The sequence below is a fragment of the Tamandua tetradactyla genome, chromosome 17 (assembly GCF_023851605.1).
Source record: "Tamandua tetradactyla isolate mTamTet1 chromosome 17, mTamTet1.pri, whole genome shotgun sequence".
NCBI classification, from domain to species: Eukaryota; Metazoa; Chordata; class Mammalia; order Pilosa; family Myrmecophagidae; genus Tamandua; species Tamandua tetradactyla.
Genome location: NC_135343.1, coordinates 75,412,700 through 75,438,722, shown reverse-complemented (window position 1 = coordinate 75,438,722; position 26,023 = coordinate 75,412,700). Strand labels below are relative to the sequence as shown.

The 26,023-nt window shown below is 44.3% G+C and overlaps 1 protein-coding gene across 1 annotated transcript in view; it reads right to left on the bottom strand.

Annotated features, from left to right (window-relative positions):
- GAS6 (growth arrest specific 6) overlaps positions 1-25,975 on the bottom strand; it is a 62,749-nt gene extending 36,774 nt beyond the window's left edge. Inside the window, exons 1-4 of the mRNA XM_077134972.1 lie at positions 25,894-25,975; positions 25,374-25,540; positions 3,287-3,311; positions 1,638-1,700 (exon numbers count right to left, since the gene is read on the bottom strand). Coding sequence (XP_076991087.1) covers positions 1,638-1,700; positions 3,287-3,311; positions 25,374-25,540; positions 25,894-25,975 — 337 coding nt within the window. The remainder of the gene's footprint in view (positions 1-1,637; positions 1,701-3,286; positions 3,312-25,373; positions 25,541-25,893) is intronic.
- Between the last annotated feature and the right edge of the window lie 48 nt (positions 25,976-26,023).

Sequence of the window (26,023 nt, the reverse complement as noted above, 5' to 3'; positions counted from 1 at the left end):
CCACGCTGGAGACCTGGGTTCCATTCCCAGTGCCTGCCCATGCAAAATAAATAAATAAATAAAATAAAATAATAATAATAATTCTGACAGCACATGCCTTGGATGATGAGGTGGGTTACAAATGAAAAGCACTGTGACCTGCTGTCTCAAAAAAAAAAGACTCGTGCAACTCCAAAGGGATGCCATGGGGCAGTTTTTGGGGGCTAAGGAACTGCTCTGTATCCTGATTGTGTGGAAGGTAGATGAATCAATAAATATGTTAAGATTCATACAATGGAATACCACAATGAAGGTCAATTTTACTGCACGGTAATTTAAAACAAATTAATAATAAGAATTTAAAAAGGCTCGATAAATTGAGGGAAAAAATGCTATCTTCAGTACAAATATTTGGCTTAATTTTCTTAATATATCAAGAGTGCCTACAACTGAAGAAAAATGGGCAAAGGATATGAACAAAAAGTTCACAGAAAGAGAAATACAATGTTTCTTAACAGGAAGCTCAGCATCACTCATCAGTAAAAAAACATAAACTGAAACTATAAAGCATCATTTTTTTCCTCTAGTATTTTACAAGAGTTCACTGTTAAAAAAAAATACATGAAATTGGTGAAGGCATGGGGAGTTGGCACTTCCACTCATCTGCCAGTGGTAGGCTGTAAGGAAGGCTTTGTGGAAAATAATTTGGTAGTATCTGCATCAAAATGAAAAACGAACATAGATTTGACTCTGTAATTCCCTATCTATGAATTTGTTCTGCCGATATCCTGGCACGTATGAGAAGTGACAAATGTACAAGCATCTTACTCCTCTAGTTTTTATTTGCAATTAATAAAAAAGTGGAGGGCGGGCCGCGGTGGCTCAGCGGGCAAAGTGCTTGCCTGCTATGCCGGAGGACCTCGGTTCGATTCCCGGCCCCAGCCCATGTAACGAAAACGGAGAAACAAAATACAATAAAAAAACAAGAAAATGTTTAAAAAGTTGTTTCCCTTTCTTCCTCTCTTCCTTCCTTCTATCCTTCCTTCCTTCTCTCTGTCTTTCCTTTAAAAAAAAAAAAAAAAAAAGTGGAAATTATCTAGAAGTCCATTAATACACACTACTTAAATAAATTATATTGTGTACTGACTGAAAATGCTGACATTAAAATGAATGAGCAGCTCTTTATATACTGATATGAAAAGATGTGCAAAATATATAGTGACAAAAGGGAGGCGCAGACCAGGTGGGCTGCAAATTACTACTATTTTTATATATATATACACTTTTAAAAGGACAACATAAGTGTTTACGGGTCTAAGCATGAACTATTTTTAAAACCATACATAAGAAACAGCTAACACTGGTGGTCTCTGGGGAAAGGAACTTAACTGATGACTACAAATGGCAAAGACAGGGGAGACATGCTTTTTACATCCTTAAGAAACTTTTAAATTTTATACCATGTGCTTTTATTGCCTGTTCAAAAACCAAAATTTACTCTTTCAAAATGAAAGTACGATGAAAAGGAGCAAATTTAAGGAAACTACTATAGCTCTTTAAGGTGATGGGAATCTTCAAGACTCTCCCCACAAAACACACAAAGCCTAAAGTTGACAGAATCAGAGTGCTTAGAGGAAGGTAAAAAGAGACAAACTTACTTTTGGCGCATGTAACAAAATTGGGATTTTTGGTGTACGGAGACCCATATTTATCAATGCACTCTGCAAGAGAGAAATGGACAGTGTCATTTGTCAGTAGATAGGACAGATTTTCGACAGCTCTGGAAAGATCGATTATCTACATTTACATGCCAGCTCTAATACAGTTTAGCTTCTGTCAACACAGAACACTTTAATACTGACAAACAGGAAAATGCTTCACCCAAAATGGCAGAATGGAGTACTCAAAGCTATCATGAGTTAAAACATATTATTTGCACCTTCTCAAGTGGATTGCCTCTCTCAGTGTACAAAATAATCATTCAGCATATTGAGTAAGTCTTCTAATTGTAGTCAGAGTGTTACATTTGAATTTCACGTGTTCCCGTTAGGAAACACTATCCTTAATTTAAAGTCAATATGCTTTGGAGAAAATTCCCTTTAAAGCATCTGTCATGTTAGACACAGCTTTATAATGGATGTCCACGTGGGGGCTGAGGGAGGAGCGGGCTTGGTTTTTTTCAACAAATGCATCCAGGGATGGTCTGAAATTTGAAACTGAATGGAATGGACCCTTCAAAGGTTATTTATCCATGCATAGGGGCACATCAACTGCGTGAAAGAGATGGTATCTTGAGAATGGGCTTATCTGGAAAATGAATCGTTCTTTGCAATCAAGAAACATACCCAACCTATACAAAGGAATGAGGCCTGGCGGAGGGTAGCAACGGAGAGCCCTGTTTCCCTACTTAGAGCAGATTTCTTCCCAGGAGGGGGCTTCACCACTTTTCAGGGCCAATTCCTGGTCTATTGTGCTTCTTGCCAGTATGGCTCGAGGGAAGGTACCTCTGAGAGGGTATAAGGTCAAAAGAAAATTTACCAAAACGCACTTCATTAAATTAAAAAAAAAAAATCATGAATGCATTTCTTTCATTACAAGTGATATACATCCAAAGAAATTTAAAACTGTATTAATTAAATGAGCCATTCCCAAAGGGTAGTCCAGGCCTCTCTTTCAGGGAGTTGATGAGGTCAAGACTATTTTCATGATAACACTAAGACTTTATTAGCCTTTTTCATTCTCATTCTCTCTCAAGTGTAATGTGGAGTTTTCCAGAGGCTTCATGAGGTGCAGTTATATGATGGCTCTGATAGCTTGTTATGATTTTTGCGTATACTTGTTTTTCAGATTAAACCAAAAAAAAAATTTAATGTTTTCAAGCAATATAATAAAAAAATACATATATATATATATAAAAGATAGAACCTACATAAACAAAATTTCTTTGGGGTCCTCAAAAACTTCAAAAGGGCAGAGTCCTCAGATCAAAAAGTCTGAGAACCATGGAGCTAAATCTGTCATATTTCTAAACAAAATGCAAAGTCTGGAATCAGAGCAGAGAACAGGTCTGCAAATGTAGGCACAAGGTGAGGTTCAGGTAACATGGGTCATTATGGAATCAACAGACAAACAGCCTCTTTTAAACCAGAAAGCTCTGGATAATTCCAAACTCACTGTGTGATGAAGCAATCTTCCACCCAGGGATAAATTGGTAATGGGATTTTGACCAACTGGTTCTCCAACACGAAATACAGATCCCCCAACTATGTCTTTAGGTCAACTACAGAAAGCAGTAATTTAAACTTACCTAGGTATCTTGGATAAAAATAGTCCTGTGGAAAAAGGAAAAAGAAAAGAGCAACAGTTTACTGGCACGATAATGACGCTTCTTCAAGGACCCATCAGTAGTTTCTTAGCTAAGCCTCAGCCTTTCTTTCTGAACACCCCAAAACAAGGCAGTGTAGAGTGAGGTGTTGGAGGAAGGCGGGACAGTAGCCACCCAGGACACCTCCCCATGCCATGCAGACCATGGCGTGAGGAGAGGAAGTATGAGGGGGAAGCGAGCGGAGGCTGCTGACTTGGCTTCTGCAGAATTATTTTTTGCAGAGCTGTCAACATAATTGCGAGCCTGGACTTCCCGTAACAAGCAAAAGCAATGTCATTTATAGCTACATAGCGCTGGTCAAAAAGTGTCGTGAGGGAGAGGGACTTTCAAAGTGTGAGAACACGGTCCCAGGAAAAAACAAATGTTTCGTCACTCGCTGACTTCAGGGCCCTCTCAGAAATTGCATTCGTAAAACAAACGGATGCTAGATGGGGTACAGAGGATGTAAGTGAGGGGTTTTTCCATCTGTGAATGCAAATTTCAGATGTCTATATTATGTCTGACTTAAGGGAACAGCCCCAATCCCAGCTACTACTCTCTGCTAACAATAAGTATCAGCTGAAATGGTTCCAGAATCTTCCACAGCACTTTTTAACCACCAACTTACAGTCAATTGCTTAGGCAGTTTGACCCTAAAAAATACGTTGCCTAACTGAAGCCAAGACACTACAGAAATGGTGGAAATAATACATATTGAGGGTCCCTGCATGCCAGGTGTGCATTTAATATTTTTACATTATTTTATTCAATCTTCATAAACCCTCTCCAACAAAGGTATTTTTTTAACTTCATTTTTACAGAAGAGGAAACGGAGGCTCAAGACAGGTTGTGGAACCTGATGAAGATCACAAAGGCAGGAAGGATTTCAAATGAAACAGTGTCATTTGAAACAGCATTAACCTAAGTTAGGTGGCTGAACTCTGGCCAAGGGAATACTTTCGGTGTAGCTGACATTTCTGTATCTTGCAGAGAAGTTTCTCTCCCAGCCCTGTACCTCCATCATCACTCTTCAAATCTCAGCCAGCTTTATAAATTTGTTGTTGTTTTAGTCGAAAGTAAAGTTTTTTATTTGTTCATTTCCTACACTGGAAATAATCTTCCATATCTTTGACCTATGATTTTGCAATGGTCCTCAACAAACCGCACAATTACAACCAGCCGCTTTATGGAGTTTTCCCTCTGTGTTGATTTGGCCTAAGCCTACTCATTCCCTGGTTTCGGGCTGTCTTCAGCCTTAGTTGGGTTGATTCTGTGTTCAACACAGAGTGCCTCCACCAACTTTAACAAACACAGTTGGATGGGCCTGGTGCCTCTTTGACAGCTTCACAGATTCCACACGCCAGGCCATCGTGGATGAGGGTCATCAGCGCCTCTCATAAAGCAGTGTCAGTGTCCATTCCACCTCCAGCAGCCAAGCCTTGTTCGGTCATGGCGGGCAGGGGTGGAGCTGAATCTTAAATGCACCTGAGCCGCAGTGATGGCAGAGAGAGCTCTAAATGTGTGTGCGAAATGCAATTTTGTTGTCTAAATTTGTTTTCACACCTTCATTTGTCACCTTCACCTCTATGCTTAGCCAGAGCCCACCTTTTCTGCTTTCATCGCAAGAGCCTGGGTGAATGGGGGGCACATGAAAAACAACTGAGAGTCGTTGGGGAGACTAAGGTGGAGCTGAGGAACGTTTGTTATGATGCATTTAAATGTGCTTTTAGAAAGTTATGTTCTGGTAAAGCTGTGAAAAAAGAAAGGTAAAACCAGAAGCAAGTTCTGTGTCTAAGCTTGTGTGACCATTGCAAAGGCAACATTCAGTGCAAATGTGACAAAAAAAGGTAAGTTTTAGAAGTCAGAGACCACGAGGTCTCGCCATCATAAGCCACTCTTCACTGTCCCCAATGGCCTGACAACATCAGCAAACTCCAGGAACATGAAAGGACCGGGAAGCCAAAGGAACTGGTTAAGCCTGGGCCCAGAAACGGGCACCAAGATTGGACTAAGAGCTGCCAGGCGTCTGCTCTGCAAGCCGGGCTACCATTTTCCTGCTTGGCTTCTATCTTGTTTAAATGTCTAGAGATAAAGAAAATGGAGCAAAATCACAGGAAACTAAGCTCCAAGAAAATAAGGACAATGCCTTGTTGCCCAGCACCCAACCTGATGCCACACGAGAGGCCCTTAAGAACCATCAGATGGAGCATGGATGAAAGAAAGAATGAGCAAATGCTGAGTCCTCCAGTTTTCACTCAGATGAACAAAGCATTGGGGTCTTCACTGATTGTATATTGTGCTGGTTTAAAAGGATGTATGCCCCCTAGAAAAGCCATGTTTCAATCAAAATCCCATTTCATAAATGTAGAATAATCCCTACTCAATACTGTATGTTTGAAACTGTAATCAGATCATCTTCCTGGATGATGTGACTTAGTCAAGAGTGGTTGTTAAACTGGATTAGGGGACGACATGTCTCCACCCATTTGGGTGGGTCTTGATTGGTTTATTGGAGTCCTATAAAAGAGGAAACGTTTTGGAGAATGGGAGATTCGGAAAGAGTAGAGAAAGTTGCAGCACCAAGAAGCAGAGAGTCCATAGCTAGCGACCTTTGGAGATGAAAAAGGAAAATGCCTCCTGGGGAGCTTCATGAAACAGGAAGGCAGGAGAAGAAGCTGGCAGATGATGCCGTGTTCGCCATGTGCCCTTCCAGATGAGAGAGAAACTCTGACTGTGTTTGTTGTGTGCCTTCTCAATTGAGAGAGAAACCCTGAACTTCATTGGCCTTCCTGAACCAAGGTATCTTTCCAGATGGATGCCTTTGATTGGACATTTCTATAGACTTGTTTTAACTGGGACATTTTCTCGCCCTTGGAACTGTAAACTAGCAACTTATTAAATTCCCCCTTTTAAAAGCCATTCCATTTCTGGTATATTGCATTCCGGCAGCTAGCAAACTAGAACATATATGTATCATAAAATGCACCCTGGGGAAAATTTTTAAATCAATGCTATCAATTTATCTCTTTCATTAGTCTGGAAGCATTAAATAAAATGGTTTCTCCGGCACACAAACTACTAACAGTACTTTTAAAAAATAAATCCTTACTGCTAACACTTATATAATCTTTCCCTCTGCTCCCCATCTCCTGCTGCACACATGTATCTGTTTATTTGTGTTTAACAATTGTCACCTTTATTAAGAGGCTCTGGAAGGGTCCATATAAGCTGGCACCCTTCCAGGCAGTAACTAGACACAGGGTATTAGGTACATGGAAGAGTAAACACTCAAATTGCCTAGAAAACTTCTCTCTATATATTTTTCTCATTCCTAGGAAGAGGATGATCAAAAGAAAAGCAGCATCGCTATGAAGCACACACACAGCTACAGCTGGGAGAAAACCAGTCAAGTGCTTTGCTTTCACCTCCCAAGTTTCCGGGAGGCTCAGGTAGTTTGGATCCTGAGTGTGGAGCCAAGCTTTCCAGGACTGCCCTGTGCAAGCACTGCTGAGTTTCTCAACAAAATCAGCCGCCTTGGGAGGATTCGGATTCTATGTGCACTCATGCTCACTTCCATTCTGTAACCACAAAACCACAAGGGGAGAACCTGTGTCCAAAAGCACCTTGACGGGAGGTGGGCTGAGGCTCAGATTGGAGCACCAGGCTTGAGTGAACGGGGGAGGTTGGTACCTTTAGGATTTAAAGTGAGGCCCGGCAATTTGTCCTGCAACTACAAAAAAGCCTTTCAACAAACCAATGCCCTCAGCCTTAGGAGGCCCCTCACTCCCAACTCTTCAGCTTTTTGCTCCTTTAGTTATAGATCCACATTTTGGCATTCTGTCCTATAAAAGGAAAAGAAGAAAGAAGAGCAAATAGGGTAGTTGGTGAAATCCTTGAGACTTCCCATGTGCGGGCAGACATTTCACTAAGACCACAGCCGTCCCGTCCTGGCCTCTGGCCCCTCCAGCTAACCACCAGGACTCATTTTCTGCCCAGGTGGTACTGGCACCAAAGCAACCTTCTTACTTAGCAGACGATCAAGAATCATAGAGAGCTCCACCTCCCCGCTCCCACCACTGGAATAGAAGGGTCGGCCTTATGGAAGTAAACTCTTGCCCATGCACTGGGCTTCTTACACCCAGGAGAGGCAGCAGGACGTGGTGGCTAAACACAGACTATGCGGCCAGTGGTGCAGGTCTGAAATCTCAGCTCCAAAATGCGAGACCGCAGGCATGTTTCCTAAACCCTCAGTTCCACGATTTCCTCTTCTATAAAACAGGTGTTTAGAAAAATGCACGCCCTTAACCCCACCACAATCTAGCCCTTCCACACAAGGATCAAACAGAATTCAGAGAGACCAGCATCCCCTCTGAAGTGGGCCTCCTGTGACATGCTTTCCCTGGTCAAAACATCTGGGGAGCTTGTCCACGGCAAGTGCAACAGTCGGCAAAGCTGGTGAGGGTTTCCGATGGTCACCACACATGACCGCCTGAGAGCAGATTCGCTTCCCAAAAGTGGCTCAAAGTGAGGTCCGACCTCAGATCATTTCCCAAATGATGGGAACTATCACTCGGGTCCAAAACGCATGGCCCTGACCACCATCTTCGCTGGCTCTCACAAACAAGGATGCACACACAGTTCTAGGTTCTAAAACCTTACCTCTGGGGCTGTGTTTGAGCGGTTGCTAAATGCCTTCATTTCTTAACAGAGTCACGCTCAAAATCTACTTTATGCCTTTAGGGCGGAAGCTCCTGAAAGCCCAGCGATGTCTCTCCGAGCCCAATAAGGGGCCAACAAAAGTAATTTGGGCAGTGAAAAAAGAAGTATCTGCAAAGTCCCCTTGGGGGACTAGGAAGAAAAGAGTCAACTTCCCCATCTGGAGAATTTCTGATAATCTCGCAACAAGTGGAGACAGTCAAATCAACAGGCCAAGGGCTTGATCTTGGGGTTCACCCCTATGACACTTATTCCTGCAAAGGACAGGCTAAAGCTACTGATAATTATGCATAAGAGTCATCCCCAGAGAACCTCTTTTGTTCCTTAGATGTGGCCCCTCTCTCTAAGTCAGCTCAGCACATGCACTCACTGCCCTCCCCTATGTGGACATGACTCCCAGGGGGGTAAATCTCCCTGGCAATGTGGGACAGAACTCCAAGAAAGAGCTGGAACCTGGCATCAAGGGATTGAGAAAGCCTTCTTGACCAAAAGGGGGAAGAGAGAAATGAGATAAAGTTTCAGTGACAGAGATTTCAAACAGAGTTGAGAGGGTATCCTAGAGGTTACTTGTATGCATTATACAGATGTCCCTTTCTTAGTTTATGGTGTATTGGAGAGGCTGGAGGGAAGTACCTGAAATGTGGAACCATGTTCCAGTAGCCTTGATTCTTGAAGATGACTGTATAATCATATAGCTTTTACAATGTGACTGTGTGATTGTGAAAACCTTGTGTCTGATGTTCCTTTTATCCAGGGTATGGACAGTTGAGTAAAAAATATGGATAAATAATAAATAAATAGGGGGGATAAGGGATAAAATAAATTGGGTAGATGGAAACACTAGTGGTCAATGAGAAGGAGGGATGGGGGTATGGGATATGAGTTTTTCTTTCTTCTTTTTATTCCTTTTGCTGGAATAATACAAATGCTCTTAAAAAAATGATCATAGTGATGAATACACAACTGTGTGATGATATTGTGAGCCACTGAGTATATACCATGTATGGTATGTAAGTTCTAAAGATTTCTTAATAAAAATATTAACAATGATATTAAGGGGCCAACAGAAAATCTCGGCATGAGGGTGACAGAGGCGGCTTCCACTGTCTTTTCATACAAGGACCAAAAGCTCCAAAAGACTGATTCCACGCGAAGTTCAAGGAGCAGGGGCTGAGATTTCCTGCTTATCTTCTTGCTGGGCATTCCCTTCACTCAGCAGTAAATGTGTTCAGTCACCGAATCATGGTAGTTAAGGTAAAATGTCATTTAAAATTACTTAACATCTTAGATAGACTTCCTTGTACCAGCAAGAATAACTCTCTCTTCGACGGAGGGAAAGACATAGCTGGAGTCCTGGCTCCTTTACTAATTTTTCACTGGGCACTGAACAAGGCACTTACCTACCCTGAATTCCTGTTTAATTACCCAGAAAATGAGTTTCATTAAACGCTTACTCCCAGAATTGCTATGAGCATTAAGTGTGTTTACGAACGTGAAAAACCCTTTATGAACAGGCCCTTCGGGCGTGGAATATCTCAGACTTTCACCTACATTCACACAATCTAGCAAGTAGCTCTAATAATACATTATAAGAACTAACATTTACTTTTCAGACAGTATATGAAAGCTTTGTTATTTCTTTTAATATCTAACTGCTTTAAATTATTGCCAAAGTCTTCAGAAGATGAGGGAACATTAATTGACAAGGTAGCCTGTGACTCTGGGCAACAAATTTGCTTATTGGTGTGATAAATATTTAAGATATTTTCCACGGGAAACAGTCAAATAGAATTTACCAATCCATTGACCATAATGTATTTGTTTTGCAAGCAAACTTGACTTTTAAGAGAAGAACTCATTGAAATAATGTCAGCTTTAATAGTCACTACTGAACCCTTTGCTTTCTAAGGGTCTGAAGAGCTCTTAAAAACATGCTTTCATTTTTTTCACAACAGCCTCTTGCAGAGATCCCATTTTGCAGACAGGAACGTAAAGGCTCCCTCCTCTCCTTCAATGCATCCCAACATCTTAGCGTCACATTTAAAAGGCACAACCAATGGCAGCAGAGCCTCACTCAATCTCCTGACACTCCACTACACAAAATGCCACCACCCACCAGCCCTTTGAGGCTGTCCCACCTCTTCACTCTGATTTGCTTTTTCCGTTTTGCTTGACATGCCATTCTGACCCCTTGAGCCCTGCTGCAACAGCAGGCATTCTTTAAGACCCAGGTGGAACACCATGTCCTTCCAAGAAATCTCTCCTGATGCCCTGTCTTAAGAATGGCCTCTCCTGCTCCTGCAAACCTAGAGAATACAGATGAGTCATGCCAGATGCTTTAGGAAAGACTTCGTGGTATCAGTTTTCTTTATATCTGCATTTTCCCCATCTTCTTTCCCTGAAATGCAAGCTCCTTGGAAGCAGAGACCATGTCTTAGGTATTTTCCATCCCCAAACGTACCAACACATAGTAGACACTTAAAAATATTACTTGAAAAAATGAGACAGAAACCCTCCCACTTACGTGGGACATAACATCCAGGGATGACGGTCTCCCTGGAGGTGTGGGAGATGACTCCCAGGGATGAGCCTGGCCCTGTGGGATCAACACTGCCACCCTGACCAAAAGGGGAAAAGAAGTGTAATAAATAAGGTGTCAGTGGCTGAGAGACTTCAAACAGAATCGAGAGGCTACTCTGGAGGTCACTCTTACCCAAGCTTCAATTAGACATTGCTACCTATCATAACTTGCCAAACCCCAACCAAACGTTCCTGCCAATCCTAAAGAATACCTAGGGCATTATATAAGATTCTACAAATGTTCCATATATTAGGGTAACTTTCCAGAAACCCACAACCTCCAGATGGGTCTCTGGACCAGGTAAGTCTTAAAATGCAGAGGGCCCAGCTTCTCCAGAATATCAACTCGTTTCATCCCCCTATCCCATATTATCGACAGCCCCTTCCAACATGAAAAAGTTAGAATGGGCATAGCTAAATACCTCTAAAGAATGGGAGAAAGATCAAAGGTGATGGTGGAGTTACACAGAGAAGGTCGGATTTAACAAATGAGTATGACTGCTGAATCATTTTATTGATATTTCCTTTAGTCTCCAGTATTTTAGAGCAGCTAGTAGTAAAACCTAAAATTGTGGAACTGTTAACCATACCAGCTACAACTAATTGTTGCAATGCGCTTTGAAATTGATCACTTTTTTATGTTTGTAATTTTTCACAAAAATAGAAAAAAAAGTTGACTGTAGTGATTAATGCACAGCTATATGATGATATTGGAAACCACTGATTGTACACTTTGAGTTACTATGTGGTATGTGAATATATATCAATAAAAAATATTTTTAAAAAGAGGCAAGAAGATTAAACAATCTGCATGAAAGAAGCCCTCCCACCGTGGGATACTGGCAGAGCGGGGAGCTGAAACACAGCCCCCCAAATGGGCAGATTAAGTTTGTATAACAAACGTGTAGCTCAATAATAACAAAACACATGCTCTCCCCATAGAATCTAAGTTTCGTAACAGCAGCTTCCCTCAATGCCTGGGACAAGGCTGGGTGCACAGTGCAAACTCTGTAAATATCTGCTGAACACATGAATGAATGTCCTTCCTCTTTTCTCACCTCCAGTGGGAGGATTTGATTTCACATCCGTGCCTCAGTACCATCTTTGAATGCTGCCACATCCAGCTTCCAGGTCATTACCACTCAGTTCTGATTGTGTTTTCTGCATGGGTTAGATTCCTTTAGATAGGAACCAACTTCCCCAACACTTTTCCAGAGCACAGCTTGTAGCAAAATCTGTCCACCTATTTCCTGTTTTAGAAAGGACTACTCAAACTCAAAAGATTCAAGAGGCAAATATTTTACTATTTTTTAAACATTTGGTTTTCCTCTAATATGGGCATCCTGGAGGTAAGACTCACCATTCTCCTCATGACTAAATGAAGTCAGCATTTTCAGCTACCTGGTGCTTTTATGGCTCAATACAAAGGAAGCTGCTACTCTAAGTTTATAAATGTGTAAAACAGTGGTTCTACTCTGGTTGTCAGTCAGTAACAACGAGTGTCTCCGATACAGCAAAGAGAGTTAGTTTTGAGATTCTTTTCGTGTGTGTGTGAGATTATTTTAAAATGTCCAACTGCAACTGCTTTAATTTTTAAATTTAAAAAGTCCTTGTTAAATGGCGCTGATAGGAGGGAAAGGAGTTTCAACATCAAATAAAAGTGGATGGGGGAGGGGCCATGGTGGCTCAGTAGGCAGAGTTCTCTCCTGCCATTTTAGAGACCTGGGTTCAATTCCTGGCGCCTGCCCATGTCAAAAAAAGTGGATAGAAGTACTAAAACTCACAAAAAGAATTACACACACATAAATAAGATAAATCCTCTAACAGGCTAAATGCCTGGTTCAAGGTCACACAGTCACCGGATTTATTATTATTCCTTAGACTGTGATTGAACAGTTCTTTTCATTTTTTTCCAGCTGGTGCATGTAACAGTCCTTCTTTCTTCCTTCCCAAACCAGCTTTTACACGTTGATTGCATCCTACCTAACAGAAACTTGGTTCCTCTGCCCCTGATAGGATGGGAAAAGGAAACAGGGAAACCACGCTTTCCCCAGAACTAGGTGGTCTCCCAGGGTAAAAGACTTCTAAGGTCTCTTCCCCTCCCAGCACAGAGCCTATCCCCACCCCCACCACCAGGGGCTTCTCCTTTAAGGGAGGGAGGCCTCCAGAGACAAAGCGAGTCAGCACAACCAGCCAGGTCACTTGTGCCCAGAGCGGCTTCTCACGAGGATTGGCTTTCATTATTTTCCCAAAGAAGGCAATGACTTGTTCCTCTTCCTTCCTCAGACGCTAAGAGTTTAAAACAATTCCTCATGAACAATAAAGTGCATATTTTGCTAGAAAGAGTTCCTGCTAGAACAAAATGCTGGGCGTTGTCAGCAAGCTGCAGAAATGAGAGCTGGGAAAAGCCTCTTACATCACTGACATGGTCAGGCTGGCTGCAGAGGTGACTTAGCTAGCTTCACGCTGGGTCTCTGCAGATCCAACCCCTCAACAGAGGGGACTCCCCTCCATTCTGAACTAGCAGGAAACCACAGGAAATGACTAACACAACTGGAAAGCATGTTTTCTAGGTACCTTTTCATAACAGCTCCAGAAAAAAAACAGTGGAACGATTTTTAACCAGGCTGAGTTCACCCAGGCCTTCTCGGAATGTGTCTGACAGCAGTTTGCTTCTGTGGCTGCTCAGTGTATGAACAGCTGCGGTGACAGTGCGTGATGAGACCCAGGCAAGCCCACAGGATACTCGCGGGGATATGCGAGTATGACACTATTTGTCCCTTTGCTAAATGGCCCTAGTCCCTTTGTTAAATGGCCCCAGCTTTGTTTTCTGTTTGTTTTGTTTTGTTTTTACAGCTTTTGGTTCTGCACGTTGGCTGCAATCAACATAGCTGTGGAGAGTAGCCACCTTTCTGCACGTCTAATTATCTGCTTCTTTTTTTTGGCCAGGCTTGGAAACCAGACACTGACTATATGGCAATTATGAGTAAAGGGCGTGCAGGGAGGCCCTGAGCTGTGTCACGTGGGCTCTGCTCTGAGGAACCTGCATGGCCTTTTTGACAGCTCCTTTGTTTCATGAAGACTGTCTTGTAAGTACTGGTTTCGGGCTCTGTTTTTGATAGGTGACCTGCCACTGCATACACATTCATTAATTTCTTCACTCAACAAAGCATCCATTTCTTGCCAGTTATGTGCCGGCACTGTGCGGGGCCTACAGAGATGAGTAAGACAAAGACAGCCCCAGCTCTAAGGAGTCACAGTCTGGCAGGGGACATGCAGGAAAACAGGTTGCAAGGCTGTGGCGTACTTGGTTCTGCAGGGGCCTGAGCAGGACACCAGCGAAGCAGAGGGAAGGCTGTTAACTCAGCCAAATATCTGGATTAAAAGGCGCCAACTGCATGAGTGTGTCTGAAAAGGCCTGTGCGGGAGGCATGCTACATAAAAACTCTCCTGAGAATGGTTAATTACAGAGTCTCTTGCCAGCCAGGTACAGGTGTCACATGAAAATATTCACTAAGGAATTAACCTCTTATAAAGGAGATTTGTTCCCTACGGCAGCAATTTGTGCTTGCCATTCAGTTGCTCTAGTTCTCTCTTTCCTCCTTAATAATATAACTGATTTTTTATTTAGAGCTGCAATGGGTCCAGATAAAAGACTACATTTCCCAGCCTCCCTTGCAACTTGGACTGGTCATGTGACTAAATTCTAACCAATGAGAAGCAGAAATGTGAATCTGCTGGAAAGACTCAGACGGGGCTGGCTCAGCAGGAAGGCTGGCCTTTTTCCTCTCCAACCCCTTAGTTGGACTACAGACATGATGGCTGGAGCTCCAGCATCCTGAGCCGTGAATAAGGAAGCCTTGAAGAGGAAAGTCCAGCACCAGGATGATGGAAAAGAAATATGTGTGTCTCCGACAACCATCAGGTCGCTAGGCCAGCCCTAGACTGCCTGCCCCTTTTCTTCTTTCTTCTTGTTTAAACCACTGCAATGGGCAGTTTTCAAATACATGCAGCCAAAAATACCAGGCTAAGCTGAATTTGACAAATTAGTGCAAATAAAATGGTAACCATCTACAAAGTAAAATTATAAATCTAACCAAGGAGTCAAGATTTCACGTGTCAATAAGAATGTTTTAGGAAACATTCACTGCAAAATCATTAACAAAGAAGGACTTAGGCCATAAAAGAAAAAGCCCACAAATATAATAGAATGACTGCTTCAAAAAAGAATAACCTGGTTGTCTAAGGATTACAAGAGATGAATACGGATGAAACTATCAAACATTTTATTTTGCGAAAAATATCCCCATTTATGGTAAGAATGTGGGTTTCTGAAAAATTATGTCGAAAAATTGTATCCCACCCTCCAAAAATTTTTAATTCAATCTTTCTTTGTCCTAAAAGTTTAGTGTCTAAGTACATTTATAATATGAATTTTATAAGACATCAAAGAAAACAAATTTGTTCTTATAACGTATACTTTCATTCCTCAAGATTATTTTTTACATGGACCATGTAATTTTTTTTTCGTTATGGGCAGGCACTGGGAGTCGAACCCGGGTCTTCGGCATGGCGAGAACTCTGCCTGCTGAGCTACCATGGTCCTCCCACCATGTAATTTTGATGTCTGTTTTAAGTGGATTCACTTTAAAGGAACTTTTGTCCTGTAACCATAGTGCTTATCCCATCTCTTTACAACTGTTAGGGTTCTCACTTTTCACAGTGCTTGCTTGCTTATTATGAATAGCTAGGGTCAAAAAAACACTGTTCCATTTTCAATGCCAAAAGCAGAGCTTAACAAGGGATGTCCCTCACAAGTTTTAAAAGAAGTCAAGAACTAATTAAGCCCTTCTTAGAAGCGTCACTGTGCAGCAGGCCCTGCCTTTTAGAAGGCTGGCCAAATTCTTATTGGAGAAATGCGATTTATATAAGTGAATCAATCAGAACTTTATTAAAAGTATGGTTGTAATTTATTTTGAAATTTCTAAGCACCAGGCACTGTGCAAAGCCCTTTCAGTAGAGGGCAGATGATTCTGTCCATGTCCTAATTGCCAGAACTTGAAGCATGTTAGGTAACATGGCAAAAGGGAATTAAGGTTGCAAACAGATTAAAGTTGCTAAAGATCAGACCCTGAGATGGGGAGATGATCCCTGATTATCCCATTGTAATCTCAAGAGTCCTTATAAATGGAAGAGGGAGCCAGAAGAGAATCAGAGACTGCAGTGTGAGAAAGATGCAGTGTTTTGAAGATGGAAGGGGCTTTGAACTAAGGAACTCAGGTAGCCTCCAGAATAGAAACTTCCAGAATAGAAGAAAAGATTCTTCCCCATTCCCCAGAGCCTCCAGAGGGCCCCACAGCCCTGCTGACACCTTGACTTGGCCCTAGTGAGACTTGTTTTGGACTTCTGCTCTCCAGATAATACAATTTTGCTGTTTTAAGCCATTTAATCTGTGGTAATTTGTTACAGCAGCAATTAGGAAACGAATACACCTTCTTTCATCTAACTTTATTCTCAAAGAGCTCGCATAAGAGTAGATGTCAGGCGGGCCATGGTGGCTCAGCAGGTAGAGTTCTCGCCTGTCATGCCAGAGACCTGGGTTCAATTCCCGTTGCGTGCCCATGCAAAAAAAAAAGAGTAGAAGCCACTGTCTCCAATGGACACCTGTGGCAGCTAGGACTCTGAGAACTTTAAGTACCTTGCCCATAGATGCACAACAGCAAAACTGGGATTCAAACTTTCTTTCTTGCTCCAAAGCCTTTCCATTACACTACACTGCCTTTAAACAAAAACGCACTCCAAAAGCCTCTAGCAGGGTAGCCAACATGTAGAATACATTCAGCAAATGAGCTTTGGGGGAGCAAAGGAAAAAAGCAGGGAACAACCCAAAAGGTTCTGGGCAGGGATCCGGCTCTTAAGTGAAGACCAGTGTTAGCAAATTCAGATCCAAATCCTCATCAGGCCAAGGAGGGAAGTTTGGGCTTGATCCCAAAGCAACAGGGGAATGACTGCGCTCTGATCATCTGTAGTGTCAGCACAGCATAAATGGAGAAAGAGAGAGGCCACAGGGTCAGGGAGGACTCACTTAGGAAGCCGTGCAGTCCCCAGAGGGGATGGGATGGCGGCTGGGTCCAGGGAGTAGCTGTGGGAAGGCAATGGAGGGGATAACAAGAGACACTACAATGAAGATGGTCTTAGGACTTGGCTGCTGGTTACCACATGGTGGTGGCAGGGAGGGACATGGTGGTGGGGAGTGCTGCATGGCCGGCATCCGCCTTACTTCTGCAATCATTGTCACTGTACATGATGACCCCTACTGACCCAGGGCCCTCCTTCCTGCCTCATCAGAAGCTGTGCAGGAGGGTGGGCCACGCAAGTCACTCAGCCTCTCTGAGGAAGTCGGGCAGGTGACAGAGGATTGTGTATCTATATCACAGGTAAATGACTACCCGACTTTTTTTTTTTGTATTTCTTTGAGGAAAGCAAAAGGATATATTTTCTGATTCTACAGTAAAGTAAAATACTTCAAAGAGTTCATGAGTAGCAATTTAAGCAGTTAAGAGAGAATAAGGCAGACTGCAAGCAATCTTGATGGAGAAGTTAGTTTTCCTGTGAATAATGAGTTGTGTAGACACTTTCTTTGGACCTGAATACAGTAACTTTGGAAGGCAGACTCCAGGCTAAACTTGGAGTCTGGAGACCAGAGTTTTTACCCAAGCACTCCCACTAAATAGCTAACTTGGACAAGCCCCTAAATAAATTCCTAGACCTCGGTTTCACAAAAATCTGGGATGCCTAAGACTCTTGCCAGCCTCAAAATTCTATGATTCTCTGACAAATGCTATTGTAAAAATGTTGATTATTTTTCTGGCTTATAGAAGAGAAGTTTAAATGCATTTTGGTGTGTCTCTGGATTCAAAGAAAGCTTCCAGCGTATCATCTTGTGACACTGGTTTTTCCATACAATTTGAAACAGGTTTCAATTCTTTTGAAAGGGTCTATTTCATCAGCAAGTGTGACTCTAAATTTAAAGACCTGACTTCAAGGGCTCTAACCCTAGGAGGAGTGACTAACTCTCTGGGGTCTTAGATTTGTTGTGGTCTCAGATGTGTCACAGGCACTCACCCTTGCAGCTCTCCACTGTGCCCTGCCCAGCTAATTTAATTTAACAAATCAAGGGCAAAGGAGGTGCATAGCTACTGGGATATGCCACAAAAGCAAACTGCCTACCCCACTCAATTAGCAAGTCTCTTGAACCAAGCTACAGAGACTTGACTTGACTAGGTAGTGCCAATCAATAGCTGATTCATTTTTTCCTTCAGCTTTATCCAAGCTTCTGGGTGTGTCTGCAACCCAGACATGACACTAGAGCCATCCATCTCCTTGGCCAATGAGTGGTGGATGTAGTTCTACCTTCAGTGGGGGATTTAGAACACGCTTTGTCTCCTTAGTGAAATGCTTCAAATGGAAAGAACAGAAAGTGTTGGAAGGTTACTACTGGATGCTGTCAAGAGGCTAGGGCAGGAGATGTGGGTTTATACTCTTCAACACATCAGCAAAACTCTTCAGGTACAAAAGCAAACTCCAACATTTGGGAAGTCATGATATCGCCTGGCAGGAAAATGCTCACCACAAACCACATACATTAATTAGATCCATTTTCCTTCTGAGTTACTCATTTGCATGCACAACTTATCCTTAGCCAGTACTATATCCTGATGACACCATACTATTACTAATACCTCCTGTACACGCCATGCTGTCTCATCTGATTTAGTGTGCCACCTCGCTGGGCTGACCAAGTACCCCGGAGCTAAGGGGGCATGGTTTCCTTTATACAGACTGATGACAAAAGACGCTTGTGGGTATTGGGTGGGTCACCCAGGCCCCTTGTTCTCCTCACTGTCAACAAAGGATAGTGATTAAGAGTGCAGGTTCTAGAGCTAAAACGTAGGGGTCGATATCATAGCCCTCTCATTTACTGTGTGACCTTGGACAAGTTTCTCAACCTCTCAGGCCCTTAGTTTCTATACCTATAAAATGGGAACAATGACAACAGCTATTCCATAAGGCTCTTATGTATAAAATGACATCTTCATGTTTAAATAATAAGGGATGAAATGGCATCATAGGTGAAAATACTTAGAACAGTGCCTGGCAGATCAGATGTGCTATTATGATGACTAGATAGTATTTTTCCAGATCATGATTTTCCTTCCATACTAATAGGTATACTCAGAGGACAACTTCTAGGAAGCATGGGTAATTTATCCTTTTTCTCATAGTACAATTTTTATTATCTTTTGATGCTAGTCAGCTGTTTAATTGTCGGTTCTAAAAAAAAAGTAAGTCACTTGCCTATAAACCTTGTTAAGATTCTTTCCCCGTTTTCCCCACAAATATAAGAAAGAAGCAAAGTGATACCTCTCACCTTAGCAATGGAAACTCCCAGAAAATGAAAAGTCACTGGTACTTACAGGAATACCCACTCAAGAAAAAGGACAGTTCTTCTGTTCTACACTCAGCGTAGGAGAGACAAGAAGGTGTAATTGCAAATTAACAGCCTTCTTAGTTTTTAGGAAGGTCAACTTAGCAATTCTAAAAAGAATAATGCTGACTAAGCAGGTAGCATACTCACAGTGCTGGCAGTCACACCCTCCAGGACTGGAAGACAATCCAGCCAGGCTTCAGGAAAGGGTGCCACTTGGGTGGCTGTCAGCAGGGCTCATCTGTGAGCACCTGGCTGGTGTTAGTTATCCCCCCCCCAGAAGAGCTCCCCAGGGTGCTGGCTGAGCTATGCATTTTCCACGCAGCACAAGATTCTAAGAAGAGACCCTCATGAAACTGGGACTAGATGACACTTTGTGGGCATAGATGGGGGTGGGGGGTTATTACGACAGACACTAAAAATTGAAAGGAAGTACATTTCACCCACAATTTGAAAGAAAAGTCCAAGAAAATGAGTATGATGGGAACAGAGTCCAAGCACATGTTATTATCTCCTTTGAATATTATGTTTTCACTCAGTGCCAACCAATCAAAGCAGGCCTGGACTTTCATCCAAAGGGAAATAAAATAAAGAACTGGCAGAGATCTCAATTTCTCCCACCCTCATCTTCCACTTCCAAACGCAGTGAAAACATTACTTTTAAACCTTTACAATAAACTCTTTAGTCTACTAGGGTCAAAATTTACAAGGCATAAGCGGCAGATTCCTTATAAAATCACTGGACTAAACAGAAATGACCGTATAGGACATTTCTAACACCAAATACAAAATCCTCAAACAGCAAACTCTGTATTACAGAAACAGCTCCCAATTTTAAAAGCTTCAGAAAAACAAAAGGAAAATGAAGTATGAAAAACTTCAGACACTTGTCAATGGTGTTAGGATAAAATAAAAACTTGGACAGAGTTTGGAATGCCCTGGCCCCAGCTAGCTATCTTAGAGGCCCTTTACTTTAGAATCTTAACAAACAGACAATAAGCATTACCTTCGTAAAAGGGTGTTTTGTGCCTAAATAACAAAGAGAGACATTCTGTGTTCTTCAAAATGTCTTTAATTTTCCACAGATGTTGAGTCCTGGTTAGGAAACAGGTGTTAATCCAGGGTAACTGGTACTTTTCTGGGACTCCTTAACTGTTATTATACTGAATAGCTGGAGGAGCCTAGCGTTAAGTCCCTGTATACTCCAAGGATTAAGGAAAGAAAACAACACACACACACAAACACTGACAAAATGTGGCATGACAAAAGGTAAATGGTGGAAACCAGTGGGGCAGATAAAGAATTTTCCCTCAAATTCACAGCCAATCAAAAATGTACTGTTCCATGCACGGGTGGCTCAGATGTAGAATGCTCACCTGCCATGCCTGAGAACCAGGTTCGATTCCTGGCCCATGTATCACCACCCACCCTAAAATTTTTTTTAAAACCATACCACTCAGCATCCCCACCCTACCCCCAAAGAGCAGCAGGCCTGGACGTTCAAGTAAAGGCAGACCCCAAGACTTCAGTGCTCTGGGAGGGTTCTAAGTAATTGCCCCACAAAACACACATGATTCCTTAGTCTTTAAATGCATGGTTAGTGCATGCCCCAGGGGGAAGGAGACAGGAGGGAAGTCCCTGTCAGAGCCCTGAGTAGGGGCTAGGGAGCTCTGGGTCTGGGACCCTGGCCTAAACCAAGCCCACCTGCAAACTTCTGAGCCTGTGCAGGAGGCAACCCCTGGGCAAAGGGAGAGCAGCGCGTCTGCTACTAACCGGTTTGACAGTTTGGTGAGCAGCCTGTCAACGAAGTGCAAAGCAGCAGTCGCATGCGTTGTCAGACTGGTGCCTGACTACATCACCAGTTTCTTCAAAGCCTCAAGCTGTGCACATGAGACAAAAAGGGCCGAGGGGTGACCAAGGGCAGCTGAGAGCTGCATGCCCCAAGGGGCAGTAGGAGAGCGGGCAGGAGGCTTTGGGGCTGGAGGCAATTACTCCTGGAGAAAGGAGATGGATGGACTGGGTTTTCATAGGGTAAGACAAGATCTTCTTTCAATTTCTGATGACCCTGTGGGTCACACAAAGAGAAAGGAGTGTGTGTTGGGGGAGGGGGTGCTGCGGAGGGGGAACTGACCGCAGGGGCTGCTGCTGAGGGAGAATGAAACAGGCTGCAGATCTGTCACTTTCCCTGGCCTGGCCCGACACCCCCACCACAGAGGGCAAGTCCTTCAGTCACCTTTAGGGGTGCTCCTCCCCAAGCTGTACCCACAGCACCTACAGTCTAAGTAAAGTCCATGTCCTTAAAAAAGGGCAGTCCAAGACAAGGCCTTGTGAAACTGACTGTACCCCGAAAACCCTCCTATATGGAAAACTCATCATCTCCACTGAGTCCCACTAAATCTGACAGTGGATTAATAGTAATATTTATATTGCAGCATCACAGCAATGACAATAGTTAGCATTACTGGCAATTCCACTAGCAGTGCTGTGAGAGGACTGGTATTCTGTCCTTCAAAGAGGAAGGGCAGGATCCAGGCTGCAGCTTTGATTATTTTTTTTTCCTACCGCTAGGTCGCAATCAAACAGTATCTGTCAATGACTGCTAGAGCACAGAGTGCTGTGAGATGAGCCAAACGTGCCAACAGCTGAGTATCTGTGCAGCACATCAGGGTGGAAACTATTTTTTTTGTCCAGAATCCTTTCTGGAAGCAAACAACGATTATTGAGATTGGATCAGGCAGCCAGGCACCCTCTTTAAATCTGCTTTAGAAAGCACTGAAGTAAAAGGATACTGAGAATCCGAGGCTGGGACTGAGGAATTATCAGGCAGATACAAGAGTGCAGGGTTTAATGACCCACAGGTTTCTCAGAATTAACAAGCAAGTAGGAAGTAAAATGTCAGGAGGAGCGAATAACAATCTAAACAATCAGGGAGGGGTGACAGGATTGAAGAGGTGTCAATGATGACACAGGGGGCAGTGTTGTTATCCAGAACATGATGAATACTCCCTAGGGGCTGGAAAAGATGTGGGTTAGAAATTACCAGCCCTGAGGAAATGCAGAGGGAGACTGCTTTGGCAGCAGGAGTGATTGGCTGGCTTTGGAGTGCTTTGGCTCTCTTTTTTCCCTAACAAAACCAAAGTAATGGTCTGTGACCTTTAAACCACAAGGTCTGTGATAACTGGCAGGAATCCGAGAAAGGAGATGCCCCCATTGTGTTCAGTTATCTACCTGTGATAACAGAGAATAATGCTGAAGACCAGGCACCCATCCCACCAATGTGAAAGGACAAGCTGGAAGGCACGTGCTTGGCAAATACTAAACGCACAAGGGCTACCTTTTAAGTGAATAAATCTCCGGAATCCCTAGGTGAAGAGACTTTGAAGCCCAGAGAGGAGGTTCCCAGTGCCCCAGTCTCCCCAGCTGGTCGGACAGAGCTCACAGGGCCCAGAACAAGCTCTTCCCTCCCTCTCCCTGAGGTTTTCCCGCTGCAACAGTCTGGGTTATTCTGTGAACTAAGTTCAGGGCACTCTATTCCACATCACTTCATCAGCCTCATTTCACAAAAAATGAGACTACGTGTCATAAGCAGGGAAATGTGAACTAGTATTTCTTAAGAGAGGCTGCAGACATTTTCAGAGCGCAGAAACTCTCACATGGGTAATTTTATAGCCGATCCCCCTTTAGAAAAGCGCTATCCAATACCGACTTTTCTTCACTAAGGTGCACTGGCAGCAAATTGTTTTAAGGATTTCCCAACGCCCTTCAGAAGTCGACCCCCTCCTGTGGTACTGGAAAGGATGAACTGAAGATCAAGGTTCTCTGGGAGGTGAGCCCCTGTCCTAAAAACCCATCAGAGCAGAGCTGAGATTAGAATTAGTTTGCCTAACACCTAACCCAGGGCTGTTTTGAAATGGGAGTTTCAAAGGTTAGAATTCTGGGAAAGTGCAGATAGCATTACTATGAAAAGGAGATTACAAACTTCTGATTGTGAAAAGAGGGCTTGCTCAAGGAGAAGTAGCAAAGGACCCAGGAAGTGAAAGACCCAGTATTAAAACAATTCGATTGTGCATTAAAAATAAAAGAAGCAAGAGGGAGCCAAAACGTCCACTTACAAGGAAACTGAAAACTCTAGCACAGATTTATACCAAAATAACAGTGATTGTAATAAAGTGATGGAATCATACTTTTTTCCTTTTGCTTGTCTTCCATTCACGTATTTTTGTAAAGTGCTTACATTGCATTTATAAATAATTATCCTTTAAACATAAAAGCAATTACAATCAGAGAAGGGACTGACACTCTGGGAAGAAACTGTGACCTGGAGGTCAGCCAGGAAGAGCCAGGGTAGGGTGTTTCAGTTCTGGGCGAGCAGGAGCTGCAGCAGGGCAGGACTCACGGAGATGGGCGGTGCACTCAGCTTCTGTCACCAGGAAGCCGCCTCCCAAAGAGGACAAGCGAGATTTTCTAGGTCAGGCCTGGGGGTTCGAAGCCATTGCCCCTGCCATATACTCTCCCAACTGGGCAGTGCCCCCAGGGTGACTGGGCACCCGTGGTTTGCCACTAGAACATCTAGGGATCTCCTACCAAGTGCCTGATGCACTGGAACAACTGCACTCATTGTTTAGAAAATAGGAAAAGGTGAGGCTAGGAAAACAAAAATTGCAACATAAATGTTGCCAGTGGGAGGCAGGACCAAACTCCTGTTGTTACTGATACTAAGGATGAAAAGAAGAAAATAATCATCTCCACCATAGCTCTGTTACAGGCATAATTAGATGTGCCAAGGAGAACTGCATTATGGTGTGTTTGCTCAATAGTTTTAAAGCTTGTTTTCAGAAATGGAGATCCAAAAGGGATTATAAAGTCAATGATTAAAAAGAGAAGTCAAAAGAAAAGCACACATTGGTTATAAAGAACCAGTCTTCTATTGCATGTGATGTTTAGTCCATCCAAAAGAATTCTTCTAAAAAAATTCCAGGACTACCAAAAACTTAGCTGTGGAATCACTATGACCTCACTTTCCAAGATCATTCCTACTTCCCCAAATCATTCACTTCCAAACAGATAAACATCTAGAGCTTCCAATGAGTCCTGTGGATCCTAAACCACAATCACTGCTCTTAAATAACCATCTCCTGAAACTCTGTCCCTTCCTTTACAATCACACAGCTCCTCCAGAGACACCTCTGCAGGCTCGCTGCCTCTCACAGCTGGTCAGCCTCCACGCCCCACACATTCTCCAAGGTCATTATTAATAGAAATATGTCCTGGGCCAGCACCTGTCAGGCTATGGTCCCGAATCAGCAGCTGCTTCTAAAAGAGCACCTTGTTAAAAGGGGCCCCAGCACACACCTGGTTTAGCCCTTCCTCACTTTCTCCCCGACATTCCCCCATTCCTACCACCCCCCAAATATACAGCACTATTTCTGTAATAATATTTTTGGATCTACTGCTGCAAAAAAATTCCACCCCTCAAATCTTTCAGTTCCTCTTTCAAGAAAACCTTCCATCTCTGCTTGATGAGGATTCAAGGGCTGGTTGGGCAGTTCCAGCCCAGAAATCTAATCCAGCAGAGAAGGAAGAGGGAGGCAGGAAGTTGCTGGGGTTTTTTTTAAACATTGTATTATTTCTTTTCCACTTTAAAAATCGGAGTCCTTATTTTACTCTGGTGGAGAAGCCTTATACTGGGCATATTTTCTGTAAAGTTGCTGCCTTCAGGCAACTGCAGTGTCTCCAACCGCCAGTACTTAAGGTCACTAGGAGAACAAGAATGGGGTCAAGCCATGGGTGGCTGAGTGGCAGAGTGCTTGCCTTCCATGCGGGAGACCCGGGTTCGATCCTGGGACCATACACGCCCCCCCAAAAAAGAGCACTGGGGGCCCAAAGCTGAAAGGAAATGAGGATGACCTTTCTACCCTTTTTTCCACACTAGGGATTCTCCCGCGGACTCTGGAAAGGACAATCTGAGTTGCTGGAGGAATTCCGGAGTCTCCCCCTCGGGGCATCCCCATAAACGAGGTGGGGCAAGGACAGCGCTCAAAATGCCCCAGCTCCCAGGCGCTCCACAATGCCCCTTCCCACCTCGGTTATGTGACAAGGTGTCAATTATTTGCCTAACGGTCCCTTCTCCAAACACCTTCGCCGCGCCGGCGGACGTTCGGGCCGGGGCTCCAGCGGCTGTCGACGGAAGCGCTCAAGCCGCGCACCCTCCTCCCCCCCGCGGCCCCGGGCCCGCCCGGCGCTCACCGTCTCGGGGTCGTTCTCGAACACCTCCCGCGCCTCCTCCTTGTTGCACAGCTCCTCTATGCACTCCCTCTCCAGGTGGCCCTGCTTGGCCTCCTCGAAGACCTGGTAGGCTCGGCGCTGCCTCGGCCGCAGGAACTGCGCCGCCTCGCGCGCCCGCAACAGCACCGCTGCCCCGCCACGCCGGGCCCGCGCGGCCGCCGAGGGGCCAGGGGAAGCGGGCGGGGAAGGAGCGGGGCCAGGGGCGAGGGCACGAGAGGGGAAGAGAAGAGGGAACACGGCCGTGAGGCCCGCACGCCCCGCTGCGGGCGCGGGCTCGGCGCCCTTGACCCGGGGATGCTGCGGCGGCGGGAGGTGCCCGGGGCGCGCCGCAGTCTCGGCGGCCACCTCGGCTGCGGCAGGGCGGGGCGGGGGCTGCGGGCAGGAGCGCCCGGCTTCCCGCGCCGGGGCAGAGGGGCCCGTGGGGAGGGGGCTCTGCCCCGGGTCCCCCCCGGGCCGCGGGAGCGCGCCGGGCGGTACTCACTGTGCGAGGACTCGGTGGCCAGCAGGAGCAGCAGCAGCGCGGTGCCCAGGGCGGCGGCGGGGCCGGGCTGCGGCGGCGGCATGGCGGGCGGGCGGGGGCCGGGGCCCGGGGCGGCGGCCGCGGGGGTCGG